This window comes from Hyperoodon ampullatus (assembly GCF_949752795.1).
Source record: "Hyperoodon ampullatus genome assembly, chromosome: 3".
In the NCBI taxonomy this organism is placed as follows: Eukaryota; Metazoa; Chordata; class Mammalia; order Artiodactyla; family Ziphiidae; genus Hyperoodon; species Hyperoodon ampullatus.
Genome location: NC_136916.1, coordinates 64,428,998 through 64,456,254, shown reverse-complemented (window position 1 = coordinate 64,456,254; position 27,257 = coordinate 64,428,998). Strand labels below are relative to the sequence as shown.

At 40.3% G+C, this 27,257-nt stretch overlaps 1 protein-coding gene across 2 annotated transcripts in view; it reads left to right on the top strand.

Moving 5' to 3' along the window:
• Positions 1-4,116: 4,116 nt before the first annotated feature.
• Positions 4,117-27,257, top strand: part of SIN3A (SIN3 transcription regulator family member A) — a gene marked incomplete at its 5' end in the record, with an annotated part of 44,541 nt that continues 21,400 nt past the window's right edge. Inside the window, 12 exons of one of the 2 annotated variants that reach the window (XM_079700824.1) lie at positions 4,117-4,320; positions 8,929-9,105; positions 13,748-13,854; positions 14,528-14,810; positions 15,856-16,107; positions 16,683-16,835; positions 16,972-17,130; positions 19,484-19,573; positions 22,005-22,123; positions 22,701-22,911; positions 23,219-23,335; positions 25,960-26,198. In XM_079700824.1, coding sequence (XP_079556950.1) covers positions 4,132-4,320; positions 8,929-9,105; positions 13,748-13,854; positions 14,528-14,810; positions 15,856-16,107; positions 16,683-16,835; positions 16,972-17,130; positions 19,484-19,573; positions 22,005-22,123; positions 22,701-22,911; positions 23,219-23,335; positions 25,960-26,198 — 2,096 coding nt within the window. The remainder of the gene's footprint in view (positions 4,321-8,928; positions 9,106-13,747; positions 13,855-14,527; positions 14,811-15,855; positions 16,108-16,682; positions 16,836-16,971; positions 17,131-19,483; positions 19,574-22,004; positions 22,124-22,700; positions 22,912-23,218; positions 23,336-25,959; positions 26,199-27,257) is intronic. The other variant, XM_079700825.1, reaches the window with a different exon arrangement.

The window sequence follows — 27,257 nt, the reverse complement described above, 5'->3', positions numbered from 1 at the left end:
TATAGCTTATTCTTTTCACTTATTATGTCCAGGACAGCTTTCCTTGTAGATGAACCCTAATCTTTCTAATTGCTACATAGTTTTCCTAATATAGATGGATCAAGTTTATTTAGCTATTGATAGACATTTAAATTTTTTATACTTTGCTGCAGTAAATATACTTGGCAGATGTATAGGATAGAGACCTAGAAGTGGAGTTACTAGGTGATAAAAGGGTATGCAGATTTTCAATTTAATTTAAAAATTTAATAAAACCCTGCAAGTTACCAACCAAATAGTCTATAACAATTGAAACTTACACCAGGAGCGTCTCCCTGCATTCTCACCTACGCTGAATATCATCATTCTCTTAATTTTTGGCAGTTCCTTTGGGAAATCATTTTACTTTATATTTCTTTGAATACCAGTGAGGCTGTATATGGTCTTTCCAACTAGTTTTTAAGCTTTTCTAGGGCAAGGGCTGAGATCATCTACCACCTTCATATCTGCTCCCTAAGTATTTGCTAACTGAATGGATGAGTGCTGCCAAAGCATTCCTGCTCTTGGGTTGAGGCTGAAGAAAGGATGAATGAGCTAAGTGTGTGAGACGTTAAAGGTGAAGTTGCTCAATGCATGTGTGTGTTAAATAAATAGAGGAACTCTTCTTTCCTCCTTGTTTTCTCCTCTTCTGTGTGAGGCAGGATAGTGAGGTAGTTAAGAATCCAGGCTCTGGGGACTTACCTGGTGGTCCAGTGGTTAAGACTTCACGCACCCAATGCAGGGGGCCTGGCTTCGATCCCTGATCGGTGAACTAAGATCCCACATACTGCAACTAAGCCCACATGCGCTGCAGCTACTGAGCCTGTACACTCTAGGGCCCTCGTACTGCAACTAGGGAAGCCCGCACGCCAAAACTAGAGAGCCCAAACACCACAGCGAAGAGCCAGTGCAGCCAAAATAAATAATTAATTTTTTAAAAAGGATATACTTCTGTATTCAATTAAAAAAAAAAAAAGAATCCAGGCTCTGGAGACAGATTTTGTGGATTCATATCCCAGCTTTGCCTTTTAGCTGTGCAACCTTGGGCAATTTTAATCTTTGTGTTTCAGTTTTCTCATTTATAAAATAGAGAATAGTAGTACCTTGCTTATAGGGTTGTTGTAGGGATTAAATTATTATTGGTAAATTGTATAGAATGGTGCTTGGCATTCAATATATGCTGTTATTATGTTGACTATGTTATCTTTCCCTTTTGCATGTACAGTATTTAAGCATCTGTGATGAGGCTAAGTTAAGGAATTTAGGTTGTTATTGTTATTTTGTTTTTTGGGGGATTTTTTTTGTTTGTTTTTGTTTTTTGGGTTTTTTTTGGCCGTGCTGCGCGGCTTGTGAGATCTTAGTTCCCCGACCAGGGATTGAACCCAGACCCTCAGCAGTGAGAGTGCCGAACCCTAACCACTGGACCACCAGGGAATTCCTGGATTGTTTTCTTAAGTGATGGGAAGCCACTTAAGATGATGGATTTACAGCTGGATTGGATTTGCATTTGAGACCAACCTTTTTTTAAAAAATATTTATTTATTATTTATTTATTTTGGCTGCACTGGGTCTTAGTTGCAGCTTGCGGGATCTTCACTGTGACATGCAGGATCCATAGTTGGAGCACGCAGACTTCTTAGTTGCAGCATGCGGACTCTTAGTTGTGGCACGCATGCGGGATCTAGTTCCCCAACCAGGGATCAAACCCAGGCCCCCTGCATTGGGAGTGCAGAGTCTTACCCACTGGACTACCAGGGAAGTCCTGAGGCTGACCATTTTGAAAGCAGTGTAGAGGGTAGACTAGATGGGAGAGAGGCTGGAGGGTGTTGGTAACAATTGAGGTAAGGGATGATAAGGTCTCGAAATGAGGGTGTATCTGTATGGCTAGAGAAGAAGCAATTGATTTGAGAACCACTTAGGGAATAGAATTAAGAGTGGTTATTGTTAAAGAAGTAAAGTACAGTTCAGAGAAATTGCAGACCCTGGGCGGCCTCTATGGTGTCATAGAGATGGTCTGGAAGGCAAACTCTGTAGAGGCAAATGAAGTTAAATACTTGATAGAATCACAGTCACTTTATAAAAGAAATGATATTTTAATAGCTAAAAGATAGGACATGATCTCAGAATAAAGCATAGTTCTTTAATACTTAACCTATGAAAAACTCACTGCAATCCCCTCTCCCCCCCCCCCCTTTTTCATTTTCCTATAGACTTGTCCACAGACCAGCATTTGGCAATCACTAGAGTAGTCTAGTTACATCCTTTTGCAAATAAGGAAGCCGGACCAAAGTTATACAGCTTCGAGTCAGAGTTTGGACTAGAATCCAGGTCTTGACAGGTACTTTAGTTTTTTTCCATAGTCCTATGCTGTGCTCTTCTGATCTAAATTTGGTTTTCCATTTATGAGGTATTGACTGGCTTTTGGTTCCAGAGATTAATCTCAGATGTGTTTAAGCATCTAAGTTTCAAGCCAGTGGAACCCAAAAACAAACTGTGATCTAGATCATGGGTATACATAGAAGTAGCAGCCAAAAAGTCTTTAAGACTTTTCAGTCTTGTCCATTTATTAGACTTGTCCCCAAGTAGGTTGAGATTGAGTGTTCATAGAAATTTGGGAGACTTAGTCCTTTGATCTAAAGTTATAGTCAATAGGGACTTCCCTGGTGGTCCAGTGGTTAAGACTTCACGCTTCCAATGCAGGTGGTGTGGGTTCGATCCCTTGTAGGGGAACTAAGATCCCACATGCCGCACAGCGTGGCTAAATAAATAAATAAGTAAATAAATAAGTTATAGTCAACAGGAAGGATATTTATAGCTTGCGATTTACAGAAAAATAATATTGAAAATGGCTGGCTTGCAAATGAAACAGTTGTGCTCCTGTGTCAGAGTCTAACTTAGGTTTGTAAGGTGTGAGAAAAACCCAAGACACTATTTGAAGGCTGAGCATTCGAGTGGCAGGCAGGTTGAGGATGATGGCGAGGATGATGGTGAGGATGGAGAAGGGGTGAAGCAGCCTTGAGGAGTCCTTGTGAGGACTGCTTCCCCTCAGAGCATGCACGGTCCCAGGGAATGAAGAAAAAAGGTATGGGTGGATGTAGAAAGTAGGTAAAAGCCCCCCACCCCCAGTCTTAAAAAGAGCCTTACTTTAGGTGAAGAGAGAGTGGCTTGGAGATCTGTTACTGTATTTTTAATCTTACCACAGCTGTGGTGTCTTTTTACAGATTTTTTTGTGACCAAAAATTGGTAGGCCTTGGCCCTATTTTGTCTTTGGATGACTGGAGCATTCTTTCTTATTGATATGCTTATATTAATGATACCGATGTTGGAAAAGCTCTGAAAAGACCCATCTGGATTCCTGGCCATAGTGTTTATTAGACTTTTTGTGTGCTGCAGGAAAGGAAGTGTTCCCCTACAGGGGGATTATTAAACTAAGGGATTCTGGAATCACTTTAGGATTAAAGAATGTTAGAGTCAGGAGAAACCTTAGCAACGGTCTATTTCAACCTTATTTTATTTTCGGAGAAACAAGCTCACACGGAAGGAGGAACTTGTTGAGGTGTACATCGTTTCTTAAATTGCCAAGTCTAGAACTATTGTCTTCTTACTCCTGACCTAGTGTTCTTACCATGATACCATTTAATTGTTGAAACAATTCATATTTTAAAAAGTAGACGGGAATTATAGTACTAGCTTTTGAGAGGAGTTAGGAAGAAACACTTGAATGTTTTTATAGCATGTGAATAATATAATTAATGCTAGGGATGATGACACTTGACAAAACTAGAGAATGAAGAAAGGTGTATCTTTGTGTTTTTAAATTGGAGGTTATTTTTCAACTCTGTAGTACCAGAGTAATTCAAACTATGTTAGTATTTAAATTTTGTCTTTCAGTTATGATAATCTGTCCACTGTTGGGAGTGTGTGCACCAGCATGCACAAAACTACCCAGTGATTATCTCTAGGATGAAGTAGATAATCATTGATTCTGGGAGTTGAGCTTATACCAGTTTGGGTGACTGGTTGTACACATTGTATTGGAGTGCGAATTGGTTTGCATGTGATTGCTTTTCATTTCTGCAGGTTTTGTAGTGCATCCCTGAGCATGAGTGCAGAATGAAGCGACGTTTGGATGACCAGGAGTCACCGGTGTATGCGGCCCAGCAGCGTCGGATCCCTGGTAGCACAGAGGCTTTTCCTCACCAGCACCGGGTGCTTGCCCCTGCCCCTCCTGTGTATGAAGCGGTGTCTGAGACCATGCAGTCAGCCACAGGAATTCAGTACTCTGTGACACCCAGTTACCAGGTAAACTAGAGCCCATCAAGGGACTAGGGGTGAAAGAGGAACACTGGTGGTTTTACCCAATTAAAAAATTTTTATTAAACATTCAGATATTAAAAAACTTATTTATGAGATATATGTAAGGTATAAAAAATAATGTAAACAATGTACACTTGTGTATTCACCATGCACTTTTTTAAAAAAAAATGTTATCATGACCTTTGAAGTTCACTGTCTCTCCCTGATCCCTTTTCCTTTTCCCTCCCTTTAGAGGTAGCCACTAATCTGGGTTTATAATTCCCTTGACTTTATTTAGTTTTTTAAAATCATTTATTTATTTTTGATTGATTGGAGTATAGTTGATTTATAATGTTGTGTTAGTTTCAGGTGTACAGCAAAGTGAATCAGTTATACATATACATATATCCACTCTTTTTTAGATTCTTCTCCCATCTAGGCCATTACAGATTATTGAGTAGAACTCCTTGTGCTATATAAAATCATTTTGTTTATACCTCTAGACAATAAAGTTGTTTAGTTTGGGTATTTTTGAACTTGTATATAAATGAAAACATATATTTTCTTCTTTGACTCACTTTTTTTTTCACTCAGCGTGGTTCCTAAGACTTATCCATATTTAGTATGTGACCAATTGAGTCATTCTCACTTAGTTATGAATTATATTAATATATCCAATTAATTTATCCATTCTTCTGTTGATGGACTATCAGGCTGTTTCCAGACTTTTCCTGTTAGACAGGAACTGTGGTGGACGTTCTTAGGTTCTCCTAGTGCAGTGGTACTCACAGTGGCAATAAACAGTGACAAGACAAGCTTGCAACAGAATGTAAGTCAATGCACTATGTTTTTTATCAAGAGGGTTTTGCTATAGGAATTTTAAAAGGCAGTGGAATTAAACAGTGTGCTTAGTTGTGAAGCACAACTGTGTGAAGTAGTTGGTTTACATCCTGGTGCAAGCTCTTTGTTTTTGCAGACCACACAGCGGGTCTGAGGGCACAGTAGGAAGTTTCTTGAGTGTCTAGGAGAGAGATTACTGGGTCATAGGGTGTGCACATCTTCACCCTTAGCAGATAATGTCAAATTGTTTTTCAAAGCTGTACCAGTTTGTTGTTGTTGTTGTTGTTTGACTGCATTGGGTCTTTGTTGCTGCACACGGGCTTTCTCTCGTTGTGGCGATCAGGGGCTACTCTTTGTGGTGGTGCGCGGGCTTCTCATTGTGGTGGCTTCTCTTGTTGCGGAGCATGGGATCTAGGTGCGCAGCCTTCAGTAGTTGTGGCATGTGGGCTCAGTAGTTGAGGCCTGCGGGTGCTAGAGCATGCGGGCTTCAGTAGTTGTGGCATGTGGGCTCAGTAGCTGTGGCGCTCGGGCTCTAGAGCGCAGGCTCAGTAGTTGTGGTGCACGGGCTTAGTTGCTCCGCAGCATGTAGTATCTTCTTGGACCAGGGATTGAACCCCTGTCCCCCTGCATTGGCAGGCAGATTCTCAACCACTGCACCACCAGGAAGTCCCAAAGCTGTACCAATTTATTTATATTTACATAGCACTCTATATTCCTATCATTACATATCCTGATCAACAACTGATCATTCATCTCTTGTCTGTTCACTCTGTTCTGTAAAAATGGAAGAAATTTGTGTTTTGCCCTTTTTAATTATATGAAAGTAAATATCGCCATTTAAAGAAAAATGATATAATGTGACTTCTGACCCCTCAGACTTTATCCCACTGGTGCATTTCTCGGGTATCCAAAATTTTGTATGCATATACAAGCATATGTTTATTTACCTGCCTAATTATTTAGATACACTTCTCTCTTCACATAATTTGGACCATACAGTGTATACTGTTCTACTGCTTGTTCTTTTCACTTAATATATAGTGGACAACTTTCCACTTGAATATATGTATAGATCCAAGTAAGTTTTTAAAAAATCATTGCATTTATAATATTCCATTCCAGGTCAGTTTGAACCATAATTTATTTAGCTAGTCTGGAGAGGCCTTCTTCTACCTAAGTTATTAGTGACTTTTAAAAAGGTTTGGCTGGCATGGGAGTTCCCTGGTGGCCTAGTGGTTAGGATTCGGGGCTTTCACTGCTGTGGTCTGGGTTCAGTCCCTGGTCAGGGAACTGAGATCCCGCAAGCCATGTGGTGTGGCCAGAAAAAATAAAGTAAAAATTAAAAAAATAAAAATAAAAAGGTTTGGCTGGTACTGGGAACATAAATTGGCATAATCTTCCTTGAGAGCAATTTGACAGTTTGTGTCAGACTCTTTATTTTTTTACCTAGCAATTCCATTTCTAGGAATTTATTATAAGAAAACAATCAAGGAAGAGGGAAACCCAGGTGAAATAGGAAATGGTAGTTCCTTAGGTGTCACTCCTCCTTTGGAGTCCCCCTTGAAGCAGTATAGTGCCTTCATATGGGGCTGGGTGCAGCAGTCGGAGGACTGCTACAGATCAAATTGTTAGGTTAGGACTTAGAGGAAAGAAAAGTTGTGTGTTTTCCTTGGGTGATTACTTTTTTTTTTTAAGATTTATTTATTTTTTATTTATTTATTTTTTTGGCTGCTTGTGGTACGCTGGATCTTTCGTTGCGGCACACGGGCTCTTCGTTGCAGCGTGCAGGTTTTCTCTGTCTAGGTGAGGTGCACGAGCTCAGTAGTTGTGGCACACGGGTTTAGTTGCCCCGAGGCATGTGGGATCTTAGTTTCCTGAGGAGGAATCAAACCTGCGTCCCCTGCATTGTAAGGTGGATTCTTTACCACTGGACCACCAGGGAAGTCCCTGGGTGATTACTTATATCTGAACTTCAGGACTTTTTCCTACACGGGGGATAGTTACATTTATTCCTATACTAGAAACTATAATGTGCTCTTATAAAACCAGCCATCTCAAATATTTATAAACTCCAATTAAGTCTTGTAAAAACCTGTCCAGCACATGCATGTTGGAATATAGAAGCTCAGAATAATAACTCTTCTTGCGAGAGATATATTAGAGCTTTTAGAATTGTCTAAGTAGTTTCTTTTTACTCCTAATGTTTATTGTTTCTGTGGATTTGTAAATAGTTGCTCTATTTCCCACCCTCTGCTCTGCCCAGGGTAATCTTTATAAATCTGTGGGGACTTGGGAAAAAAACATTCTCTCTTAAGTTGTAGTACACAGCTTACATTGTTTTAAGGTGTCATGTTATCTGGTCTCCTTATTTTGGAGATGTGGCAAATCAGGTATATTGTCCTTAGTTGTCTTCTGCAGTGATTAACAGTTCTGAAATAGGAAAATTTTAAAAGCTTTGGAAATTTTATATAGCATTTCTTGCAACAGAAATAGAAGGAAAGGGGCTTGTGCTTTTATTTTACTCTTAAACTTACAAGAGGACAAGAGAGAACAGAAAAGAAATATGTTTGAGGCCAAACCACCAACAATTTGGAAGAAATTTTAAAATTTTAATTTTAGAAGTAGCAAATAAGGAAGTTCCCTGGTGGTCCAGTGGTTAGGACTCAGCACTTTCACTGCCAGAGCCTGGATTCAATCCCTGGTAGGGGTACTAAGATCCAGCAAGCCGTGCAGTGCGGCAAAAAAAAAAAAAAAAAAGTAGTAGCAGGTAAGGATAAGCAGCATAAATAAAACAAAATAAAAATCTTCTCTAATCCTACTACCGCAAGATAAAATGCTAACATTTTACTATATATTTGTTGTCTAGGATTTAAAATCTTAATTGTATTTTTTTTCTGAGTGTTGACTAAGAATTTTTTTATTCTAGTATAGTTGATTTACAGTGTTGTGTTAGTTTCAGGTGTACAGCAAAGTGATACAGAAAAAGAATATATATATATATATTCTTTTTAAAATTCTTTTCCATTATAGGTTATTAAAAGATACTGAGTATGGTTCCCTGTGCCATACTGTAGGTCCTTGTTGGTTATCTGTTTTATATATAGTATGTATACATATTAATTCCAAACTCCTAATTTATCCTTAGTGTATTATATATACTGCTTTGTAATGTGCTTTTTAAAAAATTAGTTAAAAGTTTAAATCCATATGCAACACATGAATACATTCAATTTATGGATTGTGAACATTTTTAAATGTTAAATGATATATATGCATCTATATCAGTGCTGTTCAAACTGTGGTCCACAGATGGCTGATGTGAATACTTTCATACTAGTCTGTAATGAGATAAGTACAGAAATGGAGCATGTTTAGAAACTTTTATAGCAATTGGACATTGTAATTTTATATTTGTAAAACCTAGTAATGAAAATTATGGGCTTATGTATTTTTTATCTCACTTTTCTAGTAATTCATTTTTATTGTATTTTGTAAAAGTACTGGTCCATGATGGATTGGAATTTAAGAAAAAAGAAAAACTTGTCCTTTACCACAGATAGTTTGAGATATGCTGAGCTATATAATTTTTACTAGCTGCAGAATTCTGTTGTAATCTGGGTGGGCTATAATTTATTTCACCGGTTCCCTTTTGTGGGAAATTTGAGTTTCTGATTATCTTTGTGTATGCAAAGACATGTGTGCATGTGCTTTAGAGGCATCTGGGGAAGAATGCATAAAGCTTGAAGCTTCGTATCTGTATTTTGTCCATTCCAGGTTTCAGCCGTTCCACAGAGCTCCAGCAGTCATGGGCCCACCATAGCAGCAGTTCATAGCAGCCATCATCACCCAACAGCTGTGCAGCCCCATGGAGGCCAGGTGGTCCAGAGTCATGCTCATCCAGCTCCACCAGTTGCACCAGTGCAGGGACAGCAGCAGTTTCAGAGGCTCAAGGTGGTATTCAACTCCTTCCATTTCTCTCTTAGCAAGCAACATTGGCTTCAGCCTATATTGGTAGTGGTGTAACAACTTTTTTTTAACAGTAGACTGGGGGGATTGAATCACAAGAAGTTTTACTTTGTTTTTGTTTTGAAACCTACTTAGATTTCCTGTCTTAGCACCAGTGCCTGATCCAGAAAATACATTCAAGAAAAGTTTTTGGAATGTATGAATGCATGGTATTCAAACGTTCCAGGACTGAGGGGCTATTTTCATATGAAATAAAGTCCATTTTTTGGATGCCTCCTTTTGAACTCTTAGTTCTTAGCGTGGAATAAGGTTTTATTAACATACACATAGTTGGCTACAGTCATGTATAGTTAATGGGCCCGGTATTATGGTTTAATCTTTTTATTCTTGTTTATGACTAGCTAAATTGGCTGGGATCATCAAGTCCATCCTTAGTAAAACACATGCTCCTTTGGGGGAAGCTTTATGAAATTTGGGAAAGGCTGTTATTGTGAATGAAGTATCAGTGTTTTCATTTGATCTGCTGAGTATATGCTGTAGGTTTTCACCACTTCGAAATTCATGAGGCATCTGTGGAGAAGTGAAGCTTGTACTCCCAGCTAACCTTCTCTCTCTGTTGAGTGTTACTTTTCAAAATGTGTGATTGTGGTAACAAGTTTTCCAGATTTCATTTTCTTCTAGTTTTACATTTGTATAAAATTTAGAATCTAGTGCAAGAAATATAAAATTAAAGAACTGTAAAGAGATAAGATGTTGGATCTTTATTTGGTCATACCAGACTAATTATATCAAGTAGCTTGTAAGTAGGAATGAACAGTATATCCTTGAAGTATATATTTGTGTAGCAAATATTTCGGCCCTCTTTTTTCCATGATACTTAATCTAGTTCTCCCTGACTCCTGCCCTCATTGGTTTGGGTTCTCGGGGACTTTAATAATATTGGCCTAAGGAAATTAAATGTTACATAAATAAAAAGCACACCAAAGCTAAGCTATATAGAGGGATTTTGTAAAATTTACTCTGTCTATATTAGCTTAAGTAATTAAGAGTTGATTATACATAAGTATAGTTCTTAAAGAGAGTACAAATTATTTGGGCCTGTAACTTTACTCTGGGCTCTGTCTTTGGGAAAATATTTGTAAGCTATATTGATGTTTTCCTTAAAACATTTTTACCCTCTGCTTGTAGAGTGATGGCTGTGTACCAAAATGTATTATTGCTATGGACTTAGCACTTCACCAAGTCCTGAAAATATTTTTTTTAAAGTTGGTTTGGTGTGACTTAATTCCATATTAATGCTGTATTCAGCAGTTAATACCTTAATGTTGCAAAAGAGCTTATAAACTTACTGTTAAACTAACAAAAATATATATTTATTTCAATATCCCTTTTCCAGTCAGTCCTATCAAAGGTAGAACACCTATTTTATTCTCTTTCGTCACTTGGGTATAAGTATATAGAGTGTGCCTTTTATGTTTTACAGAAGCTGTCAAGGAAGCGTGAAAGGGCTTTAGAGTTGGGGTTATAGAGTGAGTCAGGTAGAGTTAGGTCTTCTTGCTCTGTTCTTTTAGTTACAAGCTCTTGAATGTGATTCCTGGGCATAATAACTTGTTGAATTTCCTTTCTAATGAGGAGAGGTAAAATGCTTTTTGTGCCTCCATGTAATTTCATTCAGTATTCTCACATTGCTTGCCATTTTTGGATCAGTCTTAAAATGCTTTATAAGCATTTGAATCAACTTCAATAAATCATTTATATTCTATAATAAGGAAGTGTTCAGTGAGAATACTTAGGTTATTTCAAGCATCAACATTGTCTATACTTTCTTTTCTGTCTTTGGCAGATTGATGACAAGGAAGATTTGAATAATTTGAGGCATGTTTGGTGTGATTTAGTTACTTGTTGAATGCCAGTAGCATACATATTTGGCACATATTTAGCAAGTTCTCTTTACAGTTGTTTGTGTTTGTCTCCCCAACAAGATTGTGGACTTTAGGAGGTTAGGGACCTTACTAATAAACGCCTGTTGAAGTGAGCCAGGAAAATTCATCAGCAGAATCTTAAGAGCCTCCCCAAGTGCCTCCTTAAACTTGCAGCTTTCAAATGACTAGTTCCAAGTTGTTTTTTTCTAAGCTGTGATTCCTAGAACGCATGTGTGTTTTTATAGAGAGTTGTACTACACTTCAGGTAACTAGAGGATTTCCTCACTATTCTTATATGCAGGTTTCTATTTATAATGTAGGTGTCATGCTGGCTTTTTTAAGTGTAGTGTTATTTTATAACTAATATTTAAACAGTGGTTCATTATGACCTGTACCTTTTTCTTCCAAACACACACACATCACATATAATTTCCTTCCTTCAGGTTTCAGCACTTTTTCCCTCTGTGTATTAATTATGTTACACCATAGAGTGCTTTTTTTTGTTTTTAATTTTTTGTGTATTTGTTTATTTTTGATAACTCCTCTGTTGTGACTGTGGTTCTTAAATATCTTCCGTAGTCTTTGTTTCTTCTGCAAACTTAGTGAGTTTTAAGTTCCATCAATTTGGTCACTAATGAACCATTTCAATATGGAAAATTCTGAATATGAATTAAATATAAATAGTCCATTGAATTTCAACAAAAATTGTCAAGCTATTTCTAAACTACCAAAAGACCAACCATAAAATGAGTGGGTATTGACCAAGTATACACTCTGTTCTCTAGCAACACTGAAATGCTCTGATTAACCATGGCCATAGTGGAAGTTTGGGCAACTCTTGGAATACTGTTTAATGGCTTATTTGAACATAAGTGTTCTATTTCACAATATATCACAAGAGTAGTGCTTATCAAATCAGATGTTTACTTGTGAAACTTTCCTAAACTTGATGTTTTATGTAATTAAAAATAATCCCAGGGCTTCCCTGGTGGCGCAGTGGTTGAGAGTCCGCCTGCTGATGCAGGGGACATGGGTTTGTGCCCCGGTCCGGGAAGATCCCACATGCTGCGGAGTGGCTGGGCCCCTGAGCCATGGCCGCTGAGCCTGCGCGTCCGGAGCCTGTGCTCCGCAACGGGAGAGGCCACAACAGTGAGAGGACCGTGTACGGCAAAAAAAATAAAAATAAAAAAATAATCCCAGAGTATGTAAGGTACACCTAGTAGGCAGTTCCCTTGGATATCTCCTGAGTAACTAAAACTTAAGCTGTCCTAAATCACATTCATAACTTCTTAGCCTTTCGAACTTGTTCCGCTTTGTGAATGTGCAAATAATTTATAATTTAGTGAATGCTCCCTCTCCCTTATCTCCCATGTCCAATCAGTCAGTCCCCAAACCCTGTTACTTTTATCTCCTAAAAAGCTTTTGAATCTGTCCATTTCTTTCTTTTCCTTTGGTCAGTACTATAATTTACGCCACTTGTGTTCACACATGAGTTAGCCTTATACGATGACTGGTTTTACCTCCTTTTATCTATTCTGCCTTGCACCAACTCGTTCTCAACACTGTAACCAAATTGAGTACACTAAAGTGCAGATGATAAAAATCTAAATTACTTTTTAGAAATTATTTATTTATTTTTGGCTGCATTGGGTCTTCTTTGCTGCACGCGGGCTTTTTCTAGTTGTGGCGAGCAGGGGCTACTCTTCGTTGTGTGGCCTTCTCATTGCGGTGGCTTCTCTTGTTGCAGAGCATGGGCTCTGGGCGCACGGGCTTCAGTAGTTGTGGCATGCGGGCTTCAGTAGTTGTGGCTCGCTGGCTCTAGAGCACAGGCTCAGTAGTTGTGGCGCACGGGCTTAGTTGCTCCACAGCCTGTGGGATCTTCCCAGACCAGGGCTCAGACCCGTGTCCTCTGTATTGGCAGGCAGATTCTTAACCACTGTGCCACCAGGGAAGACCTAAATTGCTTTTTAACAAGATTTACAAGGACCTTTCAGGGTCTAGGTCCTGCATCCTCTCCTGTGTTATCTCTTGTCACTCTTCATACCACCATTTCTCCTTTTCACCACAGATCCTCCAGCCAAACTGAACTGTTTTCAGTTTTCCAAATGTACCAGATGGTGTCCGGTCTGGGATGCTGCTTCCTCTGACTTTCTTCATGGGTCTTCACTTTTGCTAACTAGTACTCATCCTTAGGACTCGGTTTAGACACCACTTCTGGGGGAAGCCCTCCCTTATGTCCCCATAGGGTTTTTTTTTTTAGTGTGTGGAGGGGTGCCCTTCCCATGTGTTCTCTGGGCATTCGGTGATTGCCCACTTGCCCCACTGTGTTATGATTCCCAACTGGATGTGAAATGAATTTCTGTAGAGCAGGAACCGTGGCTTATTTGTCAGACTCCTTAGTACCTCACATTGGGCCTGGCCTGGCATGTTGTTGCTGCTTAGTAGATATTTGTGAAATGAATAAATGAACGAATAAGTGAATGATGTGTTAATGTGACTGTTCTTCACTAATAATGCTATGCACAATTATCCAAAGCAAGGCTTGAGTTTTATTACTGGTAACATACTCATTTTTAATATTTTATGTATGTTTACTATATATTTCTATTTCATTTACTATGCTGATTTTATTTAGGCATAAAACATTTTTTTAAAAATAATTCTTGACTTGCTTTTTATAACCTTGAGATTTATCCCTGCCTCAGGTGGAGGATGCACTATCCTATCTTGACCAAGTGAAGCTGCAATTCGGTAGTCAGCCTCAGGTCTACAATGATTTCCTTGACATCATGAAGGAATTTAAATCTCAGAGGTAAAAGATATACGCGGTTGTACTCAAGCTTTGTGCTTGTTATGTTGATTTTGGAAGGAGGATATAGCTTATTCTAATCTGCTGAAAGATAAAGGATGCTCTTTTGGGGGGGTTTATGCTTTTATTTTCATGGGTCGTGCTTTTATATACTGCTTTATGAAAACTGCAGGCCCTAGAACTTTGTTTTCTGCATACAGGTAAATTTTTCTTAAGTAAAATTTTTCTTAGTACTTCATCTCAATCAGGGAAGTAAACTGATAATGATTAGGCTACTTGCTTTTTGGATTGATTTAAGATACACTAATATTGTGGCATGGATCACTATTATAAAAGAGTAACTCGTCTGAACAATGTAGATAGATACATTATGATTTAAACTGGTGTATCAGAGGTTGTATCTTCCATGGGAATTGAAGTTTTAGACTTACTGCCTGAGTATCTGCTTGATATGACTGTTACCATGCATGAATGTATATTCTGTTTAAATTGTGACCAAGCCTCTTTGATTATGAAGCTAAATGGCTTTGGAATTTCAGAGTTCTTTGTGTGTCATTAATTTTGTAATATTCAGGTTGATTTTTAGTTTCCTGTGTAGAGAACCTAGTGGAATGTGATTTTTTTCTTGCTAGGATGCTTGTTAAGCTTGCCACTTCAATATTTGTTTTTCTATCAGCATCGACACTCCAGGAGTGATTAGTCGTGTGTCCCAGCTGTTCAAAGGCCACCCTGACTTGATCATGGGCTTCAATACCTTCTTGCCCCCTGGCTACAAGATTGAGGTGCAAACCAATGACATGGTGAATGTGACAACTCCTGGCCAGGTTCATCAGATTCCAACCCATGGCATCCAGCCCCAGCCTCAACCACCACCCCAACATCCTTCCCAGCCTTCAGCCCAGTCAGCCCCAGCTCCCGCCCAGCCAGCTCCTCAGCCCCCTCCTGCCAAAGTCAGCAAGGTGAGCACTTGGAAAACTCTGCACCGTGTGAAATCCATCCCTAGAAAGCACCCTCCTTTGACATTTTCCCTTAGTATAAGACTTAGATAGATAACGCAAGTTACAATTTCATCGGAGGAGAGGCAGTAGTCGCATCCCTATAAAGTGGTTCACATTTACATACCACGTATTTATGTATCTGTTTAAATCAACACATCAGCAACCTACAAGGACTCTCTTGCCCCCAACTTCTGCTTTTTGAACCCATGAGCGTCCCAACAGATGGCAGCTTTGTGTAGTAGTACTTGGATAGCACAGGCAGAAATGGTCATCTTATGATCAGATTACACTGTTTTCCGCACGGTCATCATTTTACAAAAGTTACTCCATTTACCAGATTAGGTCATATCAAGCTAAGCAGAAGATTTTGATGACGATGATGATGGGGTGTTCTTAGTCTAGAACTGTATTGATACAGTAGTCACTAGTCACATATGTCTATATTTAAATTTAAATTAATTAAAATAAATTTTGTTTTTCAGTTGCACCAGCTACATTTCAAGTGCTCAGTAGCCTTATGTGGCTAGTGGCTATTGTGCAGGATAGTGCAAATAAGGAACATTTCCATCACCTCAGAGTTTTCTATTGGGCAGAGCTGGTTTAGAAGACTTTTTTTTATGTGAAGTTAACTGCAACAATTGAATTGTCTTTTTTGATATTAAAGATCTATGTAGAATGAGGGTTTTTTTCCTATTCTATTTGCACCTGTTCAGCAAGTGAGCTTAAAAATTGCATATGAAAATTCTTCCTTGTAGTTGGAGACATAGCCCACTTTTAAGGTTGTGTTTAGAAAACTGGAGACTGGAAGCTCTGTATTAGAATGTGTGAACCCTCTATACTTCCCACCCTTACCCAGTGTGATTTGAGTTGGGCTAAAGTGGCCTGGCCAGAGTGAATAAAGTATTATATATGTTGATCAGACACCTTGTTTCTCTTTACTTTGACCTTTCTTTCATATGTTAAACCGTCTGTGTTCCTGAGGAGAATAACGACTTTTTCCTTTTAGCCTTCTCAACTACAAGCACATACTCCAGCCAGTCAGCAGACTCCCCCACTCCCACCATATGCATCCCCACGTTCTCCACCTGTCCAGCCTCATACACCAGTGACAATCTCGTTGGGAACAGCCCCGCCCTTGCAGAACAATCAACCTGTGGAGTTTAACCATGCCATCAACTATGTCAATAAGATCAAGAACAGGTTCCAGGGCCAACCAGACATCTACAAAGCGTTCCTGGAGATTTTGCACACATATCAGGTAAGACAGTTGCCCTTTCAACCTGTCTTAACCAGGTTGCCCTCCGGGGACGGCTGGTCCAAGAAGACTTGAATAACCATTATTGTGTCCACTAATTCTTACTGGAAATTAACCAGTTAGAAATTGTGATGTGTGTTTATAAAGCCAGTGTGATTTACCTGACTTTAATTGCCTTGTAGCAGCCGGTCAGGATTTTTAAAGTCACTGCTCTGTGAAATGAATGCTTATTTATCTGGAAAGTTTAAAGAATGATTTGGGTAATATAGTTAATCTACAATAGAAGGAGGAATTTCTCTAATATTTTGTGTTTTATCAGTTGGTAGTGGTCCCCTGAGCATTCACATATACTGCCCTGGTTTTCAAAAGGAATTGTCAGCCACCGTCTTCCACTCCTTTCTCAACTTCAAAGTTTGAAGCCAAAACAGGTGCTGAGAACATAGACTTTCCTCTTAAGTGCAGCCCAAATAGATAACATACAAAGCCCCTACCAGACATCTCAGAAAGTGTGCAAAAGTGAGTCACTCAAAACAGTGGCCTTCTAATATGATCTCTTCCCATTTGCAATTTCCTATCAGAAAGAGCAGCGGAATGCCAAGGAAGCTGGAGGAAACTACACTCCAGCATTGACTGAGCAGGAGGTGTATGCCCAGGTGGCTCGTCTTTTTAAAAATCAGGAAGATCTGTTGTCAGAGTTTGGACAGTTCCTACCAGATGCCAACAGCTCTGTGGTAAGTTTTATTTAGAGCTACACTGTTGAGAATGGTTATCTTAGATAAGTTAGGAAGCTGGAGTCAGGAGACTTTTTCTAAATGAAACTTACTTGCTTTAATGAGGGCATTCATCTCTTTCATGTGTCTTAATTAGCTTTTAAGTAAAACAACTGCTGAGAAGGTTGATTCTGTGAGAAATGACCATGGAGGCACTGTGAAGAAACCTCAACTGAACAACAAGCCACAGAGGCCCAGCCAGAATGGCTGCCAGATCCGCAGGCACTCTGGAACGGGAGCCACCCCTCCAGTGAAGGTAAGAAGGGCGCAGCTGCTCATTTTGACTTTCCGGAGCAATACTAGTGGACAGTGCTCAAGGGTTGACAGTTGGATCCTGGGTATTGGGAGTTAGTTGGTGTATGTCACAGAAACTCAATGCAAAGCTTTTTATCTGGCTTGTGAAGGAATGTTAGAATAGTGCTAATTGCTCAGATTACTGTACTTTTGAGTTCTTACTGGTTTTCTTTATATTTTCCCTCTTCTTTGCTGGTAGCTTGAAACTGTTTTTTTTGTTTCCTGCCAAGGGTTTCTGAGACTTAATTAATTTTTCCTGCCTTGTGCTAAGAAAGAAGATTTTTAAGTTTGATAATTGTTTCCTAAACAAGTCAGTGGTCTCTGAGGTCCTCTTGTGAGTAAAGCACATATGCTTTGTGGGATCTCTTTGGTTTAGGGGCCTGTCCTGTCCATGGTTCTTTGTTGGGTTGCCAGATGTTATCTGTATCATCTTAATCTCCAAGGAAGGACCTTTGGGCTGTAGCAGAGGGCAGGAGTCTTCAACTCCTGTTAGTGACCTATCACGTGATGTTTCTTGTTAGAGTAAACAACTGATGGAAAGCTGAGCCCACTCCCTTCCTCTTTGACGTGGGGCAGCTGTGCTAGGGAGCGGGCTAGGTGTATATATTGAATGTTGCTTCAGTGAATCCTAAAGCTGTATATAACACTGAAGAGATAGACGTGTTGGCAGAATTTAGTTAAAAAATAGCAAAAGCTAGTGGAATTTCTTATGGTAAGAAGTGTCTGGTAAATAAGCAAATAACCACAAAGACTGACCTGTTAGGTGTTGTTGATACTTTTGAAGTACTATTGAAGAACTATTTTTCAGTGTTTATAATGGTTTCTCCTTTTGAAAGCAAGTTGAACATAATAATAGGTTATATTTCTTCACTTTAGTAAGGAGTGTTATAGGAGTAGCAGGAATCAGGTCAGCAGATACAGGCCAATGTTAGTCTCCTCCCACACTGGATTACCCACAGGTGGAAACCCTATATTGGGAGATTAGGATTCCCTATCTACCTTCTCCGGCAGTGTAAGCAGAGGCTATGGCTCCTAAGAGAGTGTACTCCAACATGGCAAAGGTAAACGTGCTGCTTCTCCAAACATTTGTGCATTTCTTCACAGGTAGTTGAGAGGTGGCTTTTTTTTTTTTTTTTTTTTTTTTTTTTTTGCGGTACGCAGGCCTCTCACTGTTGTGGCCTCTCCCGTTGCGGAGCACAGGCTCTGGATGCGCAGGCTCAGCGGCCATGGCTCACGGGCCCAGCCGCTCCGCGGCATATGGGATCCTCCCAGACCGGGGCACGAACCCGTATCCCCTGCATCAGCAGGCGGACTCTCAACCACTGCGCCACCAGGGAGGCCCGAGAGGTGGCTTTTTTAAAGTAAAATTTTTGTGTGTGTGTGGTACGCGGGCCTCTCACTGCTGTGGCCTCTCCTGTTGCGGAGCGCAGGCTCCGGACGCGCAGGCTCAGCGGCCATGGCTCACGGGCCCAGCCGCTCCGCAGCATGTGGGATCTTCCCGGACCGGGGCACAAAGCCGTGTCCCCTGCATCGGCAGGCAGACTCTCAACCACTGCGCCACCAGGGAAGCCCTAAAGTAAAATTTTTGCCTGGTAGTTACGTATGGCCCATTCATTTGCTTTGAAAGAGCAATCTTAAGTTGGTCTGAGTAGATATTGCTCACAAGGCGGTTATTCCTCCTGTTAGGAAAATAAACTGTTTGGTTTTTTTTCATGAATTTTTAAATTGAACGATTAAAAGGTAAAGGTTAAAGATTGATTTCTGTGTATTCCAGATACTTTTACAGCCTCTTCTGCCTCCATAGCTAGGAAGACAAGGCAGTGGCGTTAGGTTCCAAATAAAGTTACTTTTGGCCCGTGGAAAAAAGTGAGGATATTAATTCTAACGTCAGAGTAATGCTGTGACCATTTATAGAGTATTTGGGAAGTAGAATGATCTGTGAAACTCTGGGAAAAAAACTGACAGGCAATCTAAAATAGAGAATCTAAAATAGAGAACAGGAGTGGAAATTTTTTAGGATGTAAAGCAAGTCAGTGGCTTGAATTCTCTCATTTGTTGCAAATTAGTAATCAGTGGTGGTCAGTGATGGAACCTTAGAACAGAGACGAAAATAAAATTCAGAGAGGGAATTCCCTGGTGGTCCAGTGGTTAGGACTCGGCTCTCTCACTGCCGGGGGCCCAGGTTCAATCCCTGGTTGGGGAACTAAGATCCCAAAAGCCAAGAGGCTTGGCCAAAAAAAACAAAAAGAAGAAAATAAAACCCAGAGAAACCCATTCTTTGAATCTTACATGTTTGTGTTTTTCCTTTTTTGCAGAAGAAACCCAAACTGCTCAGCCTCAAGGATTCTTCTATGGCAGATGCCAGCAAACATGGTGTAGGAACAGAATCATTATTTTTTGATAAGGTGAGTAATGAATGAATTGGATTTAAAATTAGCTACTAATGCCGAAAGAAAATCACCCTGTCCCCAGGAAGATTTTGTTTTAGAGGCATCAAGCTGATTACGACTTTCTACTTTTTAATATAGTTTTCAAATTGTAGGTCCTTTCAGTCTATGAGAAGTATTAGCACAGCTGGAGAAATGGTAGCATTGTTTGCTTCAGTTTTGTGAAGTAGTTGCAGCAAAATACAGCATTTGCCATGGTGGAAGGAAGCTTTAGAAGAAATGCATGCTATTACTCTCAAAAGATATCTGGAACTCCCTGTTGTAGCTATCCAGATCTGTATAGTGGGGAGTGTCAGTGCACCAATTGTTGAGGACTTAAGATGACTTTTAACCTTCTGATTGCTTGTGATACTTATTTGTGGTATCATGGGAATTCTGATTTAACTGTATGTTTTCAGAGCTCCCCAGGTGATTCTAATGAGCAGCCAGAGTTGAAATTACTGGTCTGAATGGTGTTGTGTTGTGTGGTATGTGCCTGACTTCCTCCTTGGAGTCAACTTGATTAGCAGGCTACTTTCATCATGGTAGCTGGCAAACGTCAGACTTCTCACTGGCAGGAACCAGCCTGGATTGATCTGGTGGTGACTTAACCTGTCTTGCACCTCTGGGTTTTTTTGTTTGTTTTTGTTTTTTGTTTTTTGTTTTTTTTTTGCAGTACGCGGGCCTCTCACTGTTATGGCCTCTCCTGTTGTGGAGCACAGGCTCTGGACGTGCAGGCTCAGCGGCCATGGCTCACGGGCCCAGCCACTCCGTGGCATGTGGGATCTTCCCGGACCGGGGCACAAACCCGTGTTCCCTGCATCGGCAGGCAGACTCTCAACCACTGCACCACCAGGGAAGCCCCTCACCTCTGGGTTTTTGCAAAAGGGCAAATGATTTAGCATCTCCATGATTGGTGCCTCCCGATTGCTCTCTGCCTGTGTGAGCTGTGTTGCAAAACAGTTAAGCATCCCTGGCTCTGACCTGAACCATTTTTGAGGGCAGCCCAGGCACTTGGTGCTTTTGAGGCAAATGTAGAAGTCCAGGTCACAAACAACAAATGGTAAGGAAAGAGTGAGGGATGGGGGACCGTGTAAGTTAATTTTTAAAAGAGTGGTGGTATTTTTTTTGGTCATTTTTGAAGTACTTATTTCTTAGAGATACATACTGAAGTGTGTGTAGATGAAAAGTCTGGAGTTTGCTTTAAAATTCGGTGGTGGGGGAAGTGGGCATAGATGAAACAAAATTTACTATGTATTGATCATTGCGGCTGGGTGAGTACAAGAGGTTCGTTAGACTATTCTGTCTGCTTTTGTATATGTTTAGAAGTTAATAAAAATTAAAAGTAAATATTCGTCATTTGCTCTGAAGGTACACATTCGGTATAGTGTCTACTGATTGATTGTTATGAAGAGTATATGGGAGCCTGGAGAAGGGGTTTTTGATAAACCGCTTGGCTTGGTGTGAGGGTCTCCACCCCCCACAATACTAAGTACATATCTATATATGAAATTAAAAGTCCAGATTGCTCATCTAGCCAGGCTAGTATTACTTTGTCTATGCCATTATTTTTAGCATTTTGGATATTAAAATTCTCAATATTATAAATGGAGAAAGGAAAAGAATCAGGTCAGAGGACAAAAGTACCTTATTTTAAAAGGTCATTATTCAAGATTACCAGAGTTCGAAAAGAGTGTTGTCAAAGATTCTTGCTGTACATACCTGTTAGGAGAGGCAATAAAAGCTTGGGTAACTCTGATATGGTCCAGAGAATCAGGCATGTGAGACGGTGAATGTCTTCCTTACTCCAGGATCTCTTTTTCAGAATTTTTATTATGGAAAACTTTAAACATGTGAGATTAAAGTGAACAGTAAAATGACTCCTCATGCCACCGCCATCCAACCTCAGCGGTTCTCAACTCCTAGCTGGTGTACTTGTTTCATGTGTACTCTTACTCTTATTTGGGGACAAATCTCAGATAATGTATTATTTCATCCATAAGTATTTTACTAAGTTTCCTTTTTAAATGATACCTTTTTTCAAACATAAGCATTAACACATCTAAGAAAACCAACATTGATTCCTTAATATTGTCAAATACAGTTCAAATTTCCCCAGTCTTTTTTTTTTTTTTTTTTTTGCGGTACGTGGGCCTCTCACCGTTGTGGCCTCTCCCGTTGCGGAGCACAGGCTCCAGACGCGCAGGCTCAGCGGCCGTGGCTCATGGGCCCAGCAGCTCTGCTGCATGTGGGATCCTCCCGGACCAGGGCACGAACCTGCGTCCCCTGCATTGGCAGGCGGACTCTCAACCACTGTGCCACCAGGGAAGCCCCTCTCCAGTCTTTTAAAAGCAATCCAGGATCTCTTGATTCCTTGCTTAATTATTTTTCTTTCGGCTGTCTCCATAAGGTCCGAAAGGCTCTGCGGAGTGCAGAGGCCTATGAAAATTTCCTGCGCTGTCTTGTTATCTTTAACCAGGAGGTGATCTCTCGGGCGGAGCTTGTGCAGTTAGTCTCTCCGTTCCTGGGGTAAGTGGAGTCAGGAGCTTAGCTCTGATGTGTGATATGGAGGTGAAATAAAACTTAGTTTGTGGGAGTATGTGTTAGGCAAAATTAATTTGATTGTGGTGGGTCAGTTGACTCATAAAATGTCGGTATCAAGAGACTCCTCTGGGAAGTCTTCTAGTTCAACTTTGGAGGTGAAAAAATAGGCAGAGAGGGCATTGGCCAAGACTAGTGGTCTCCTGATCCCCTGACCAATGTTGGAGGTTTTATAGAGACCAATCTCTTCCAGGGTTCTAGAATCTTGACTTTGACAACCTAAGAATTATCTGAACATTGAAGCAATATTTCTGATTAGAAAATGGCTCGTTATTGCCTGGTACAATTCTTCTATCACCACCTTAACTGGTCTTAGAGCAGTCTATAAGAAAAGGAGAAGCCAAGTATTCAGAAGCACTGCTTCTTAGGCAGGAAATAATAATCATCATTGGAATTTGTCCAGTGGTAGTAGAGTTCTGAGCCAACACCAGATAGTGGTAGTCACACCTCAGGATTACTGCATCATGCTTCTAATTGCTCACCAATTTTTGGTTTGATTCTTCAGGAAATTCCCAGAATTGTTTAACTGGTTTAAAAACTTTCTGGGCTATAAGGAGTCTGTACATCTGGAAACCTTTCCAAAGGAACGAGCCACAGAGGGCATTGCCATGGAGATAGATTATGCCTCTTGTAAACGGTTGGGCTCCAGCTATCGAGCCCTGCCAAAGAGTTACCAGCAGCCCAAGTGTACAGGACGGACTCCTCTCTGTAAAGAGGTAAGGCCTTCCTGAGAAAGGATCAGCCCTGAATCCGCAGCTTCCTCCAGAAGGGAGTGGTACCTGGGATGGAGAATTTACATGAATGAGGAAATCAAAATGCTTTTCTGTCTTTTTTCAAAAGAAAATGTTTTATACCTTTATTGAGAGCCTTTTTCTTACTATCTTTTAAAACTTGCTAAAGGTGAAACTTGTAATGTTAACTGTTTCTTCCCTCCCCTAAAGTTTTGTCTTTTTTATTGAGAACGCTGAATCACCCGAAAACTTTGTTACACTTTTGTTTCAATTTCTCTTCTTTTACCCAAAGGTTTTAAATGATACCTGGGTTTCCTTCCCCTCCTGGTCTGAGGACTCCACCTTTGTTAGTTCCAAGAAAACTCAGTATGAAGAACATATCTATCGTTGTGAAGATGAACGTTTTGAGGTACAAGCTCCTTTATCATTTGAAATTTGGGGAAATGGGAGATTCGGAACAAGAGGATATCTTAAATACCTACCTGGGAGGGTTGGTTTTTTTAAGACAAAGGAGCGAGAGGCTCACGTTCTTCTGTGGTAAATGCTTATTGTATTTACCATGTTTTACGACTTTGTCAAATATATTAGTAATATTTTTATGACAATTGTGACTTACCCTTTGTAACTGAAATTATCCATTGATGGCTGAATAATACTCCTTCGAATTTTCAATAGGGTTTTAAAGGTTATTTTGTCTACATGGTATATAAAATCAGTATCTTAAGACCTAGTGGGCTTTCTTGCAGCTGTTTTAAATTATTTATCTTTAAGTGTGTATTATTTTTAGCAGGTATCTTAAAATGGTTAGCAAACCAGCTCTCCTGTGAGAACTGGAACTCCTCTTTCATATTTCTGATGTTGATTTGGCTCCATTTGAAAGAAAGTTGAGTTAGGGACGTTATTTTAAAGTAGTTGGGAAGGGAGGAGCTGGAGTGAAGAAATGAGCTGGTAGAGAGCCCCAAAACCAGGAGTGGGAGTACTGAAAATGGACTCAATTCTCAGTGTGTTTAAGTGTCTAGTTCACTGATAGCAACAAAAATGGAATGTTAACTGTGTCTTGAGAGGTAAAATTACGTGCACCCTATTTAATGTATTTATTATATAAAACTGACTGCCCCTGCTCATTCATATGGATGGGAGATATTTTGCTCCTTTTTTAATCCATACTGATTTAGCTCTCTGCCAGTTATCCCCCTTCACACTTGCTTCATCTGTTTCTGGCATGTTTTGAATGAAGAGACCCATGTTGCTTGGCCACTGGCAGGCGGTTGGCCATCTCTGCCCCAGTGTTTATGAGGAGCTTCAACCATTTGCAGAAAACTCAATCGTGACAGATGTTAACTTCTATAGAAAGTTTTATCAAGCTAAAGAAAGCATTTCTTTTTTACCTATGTTTAGTAAGTTTAGATGATGTGTGAGAAAGCAGAGACTGGCCTCTGTTTTTGAAAGGATATTCCTATTCTCGACTAGTATGCCTGCAAATGAGAGGCAACAGCCTCATTTCCCACTTGTTATTACAGGAGTGAAGACGCAAGAAATGAGTGTGTGTGCACATGCACGTGCTTAGGATTGGATGGGATGGACTAGTTTGAATCCTTTATACATCAGGATAGGTTAACATTCCTGCAATACAGACAACCCCCAAATCTCAGTGGCTTAAAAAAATAGATTTATTTCTTCATCATACTACATATGCATGATATTTAGCAGGACATTCTGCTCATCAGAATTACTTAGGGACCTAGGCTGACAGAGTGCCACCATCTTGAACAGTGCCAGTGACTAGAGGGAAAAAGAGCTCAGATGGATCTTGCACCCTTAAATGCTCTATCTTAGAGGTAATAGACATTACTTTTTTTTTTTTTTTTTTTTGCGGTATGTGGACCTCTCACTGTTGTGGCCTCTCCCGTTGTGGAGCACAGGCTCCAGACGCGCAGGCTCAGTGGCCATGGCTCATGGGCCCAGCCGCTCCGTGGCATGTGGGATCTTCCCACACCGGGGCACGAACCCGTGTCCCCTGCATTGGCAGGCGGACTCTCAACCACTGCGCCACCAGGGAAGCCCAATAATAGACATTACTTTGACTCACCTGTGCAAAACTCATTTGCCAGAACTAGTTGCATGGCCCTATCTAATCACAAGGGAGCCAGGAAGTTCAATCCATCATTTATCCGTAACTGGGGAAAAGCAGGGGGGGACCAGAAATATTTGACAAAATGACTGCCATAGTCCTGAAACTACAAAAATTAGGAAACACACAGACGCTTGGTCATAGACCCTTGAGACTGCTCATTTACTTCATTTTCTCTTTCTCATCTGGATAATTTTGTGTTAAGCCTTGGAAAAAAGTTAACTCAAAGGTTGCTAGTCATATCCTTAACCAGGTCAGGCTAAGCCCTTGCTAGAAAATAAAATGCCAGAAATTCAATAAGAATTTAAATGGTTACCCACAGATACGACATTGAAGTCCATAAGGAATGATAGCCACTGCTCTTATTATTACTAGATGTGGAACAAGGCTATTAAATATTTAAACATTTCAAGTTACCCTGAAAAACCTTACTCATGAGACTGATTGGTAATCTTGAATGGTCTTTTTGGGATTTCATTGTAGTGGTTGTTATTGTTTGCAACATCTTAGTAATTCATGAAAGTTCAGGGGAAAGTGTCTGTAAGGTTGCCTCCTATTAGGTTCCTCTGGTGTGGGGGCCAGGGGCCAGTAGTCCTAAGTAAAGCACACTGGTGGTGGTACAAGCGTTAACTACCTCTTAGCCATCATTTATTGGATGTTTGTTGCATGCCTGGCATCGTGCTAAATCCTTTACGTGGATTGTACTGTTAAATCCAGAAAACAACCTTATGAGAGTAGGTGGTATTATCCCTGTTTTACCTATAAGGACACAGAGTTTTATATGGCTATGGTATGGCAGAGCCAGGATTCAAATCCAAGGAGTTTGACTTCTTCTACCTTATACTTCTGACAGCTATTCTGTTTTGGTTGGGGTCCTGAGCATACTTTGTCTTTTTCTTTAGCTTGATGTAGTTTTAGAGACCAATCTGGCAACAATCCGGGTTCTGGAAGCAATACAGAAGAAGCTTTCCCGCTTGTCTGCTGAGGAACAAGCCAAATTTCGCTTGGACAACACCCTCGGGGGCACATCAGAAGTCATCCATCGAAAAGCCCTCCAAAGGATATATGCTGATAAAGCAGCTGACATCATTGATGGTCTGAGGAAGAACCCCTCCATTGCCGTCCCAATTGTCCTTAAAAGGTACCTCAGTGAATATGCCCTTCATGCTTCAGTGTGCTTCTTGACAGACGTAGTGTCCCATTAAATAAGATTCTCCTTTTCGACTTGGTTATCCCATGAGACCTCCATTTCTCCCCAACCCTGGTTGTAGGAAATCAGGTGGAGTGTGGGGTAGTGGAGCTTCCCGATGGGGTTCTGTGTAGCCAGCAGTAGAGAACAACCCTTTAAAGTCCATAGTGGAATGCTCTGTGTGTTTGAGGTAATATTTTAAAATAGAGAAAAGAACAAAGAAGAAAACAGCCACCCATGTTCCTGCCACTCAGTACTAACCAATGTTCACATCTTTGTTTTTTAATAAGAAAAATCACGTTGTCTTTGTAAAATTGATATGTGTTATATAAAAAGACTTAGCTTGCCATTTTTACCAAGAATGTCTTCTTTCTCCTAACAAAACTTCAGCCTGAGGTATAGAGGGGCTGTTGAACCCACCTAAGGCTAGGTATCAAGGAGGAGGCCAGGGCTGAGCCCAAGGCTCCTCCAAGCACGTGGCACTCTGTACTACGCTATGAATCCCAGCTAAGATTCATAGGGGCCTCCGTCTGTATCACCTGGTGAAAACTTACCTGCTGCACAATGCACAAGTGCCCAGATGTTATTGTTTCTCCCTAGTCTTCTCCTCAAGAGCTGGCACAAGCTGTTCCTCTCCTTGCCAGTAGCATTTAACTTTTGTCTTTGAGATGGAGGATATTCTTCAGTTCTAGTGCTGGTCTTGATTTTACTCTCCTCTAGAGTATCAGGATCAGTTGTTCTCATTAGAACTTCCAGACTGTGGCCAGAGGAACATTATTGTGCAAGTTCTCTGCTCTTAGACTTTTGCATTTACATTAGCATAATAAATGTTCTCAGAAGTCCTGTAGCAAAGAAACTTGTTTCACTTTGTTTTAGCTGGCCAAGGAAGAGAACCTCCTTTTCTAGGGTATTCTGTGGAATGTTGTTTGAGAAATAACTATTCTTGGCAAGATTTCTGACTTTGGGACAAATTAATTCCCCAAAGTAAGTCCTGAATGAGTAATTTTCTCA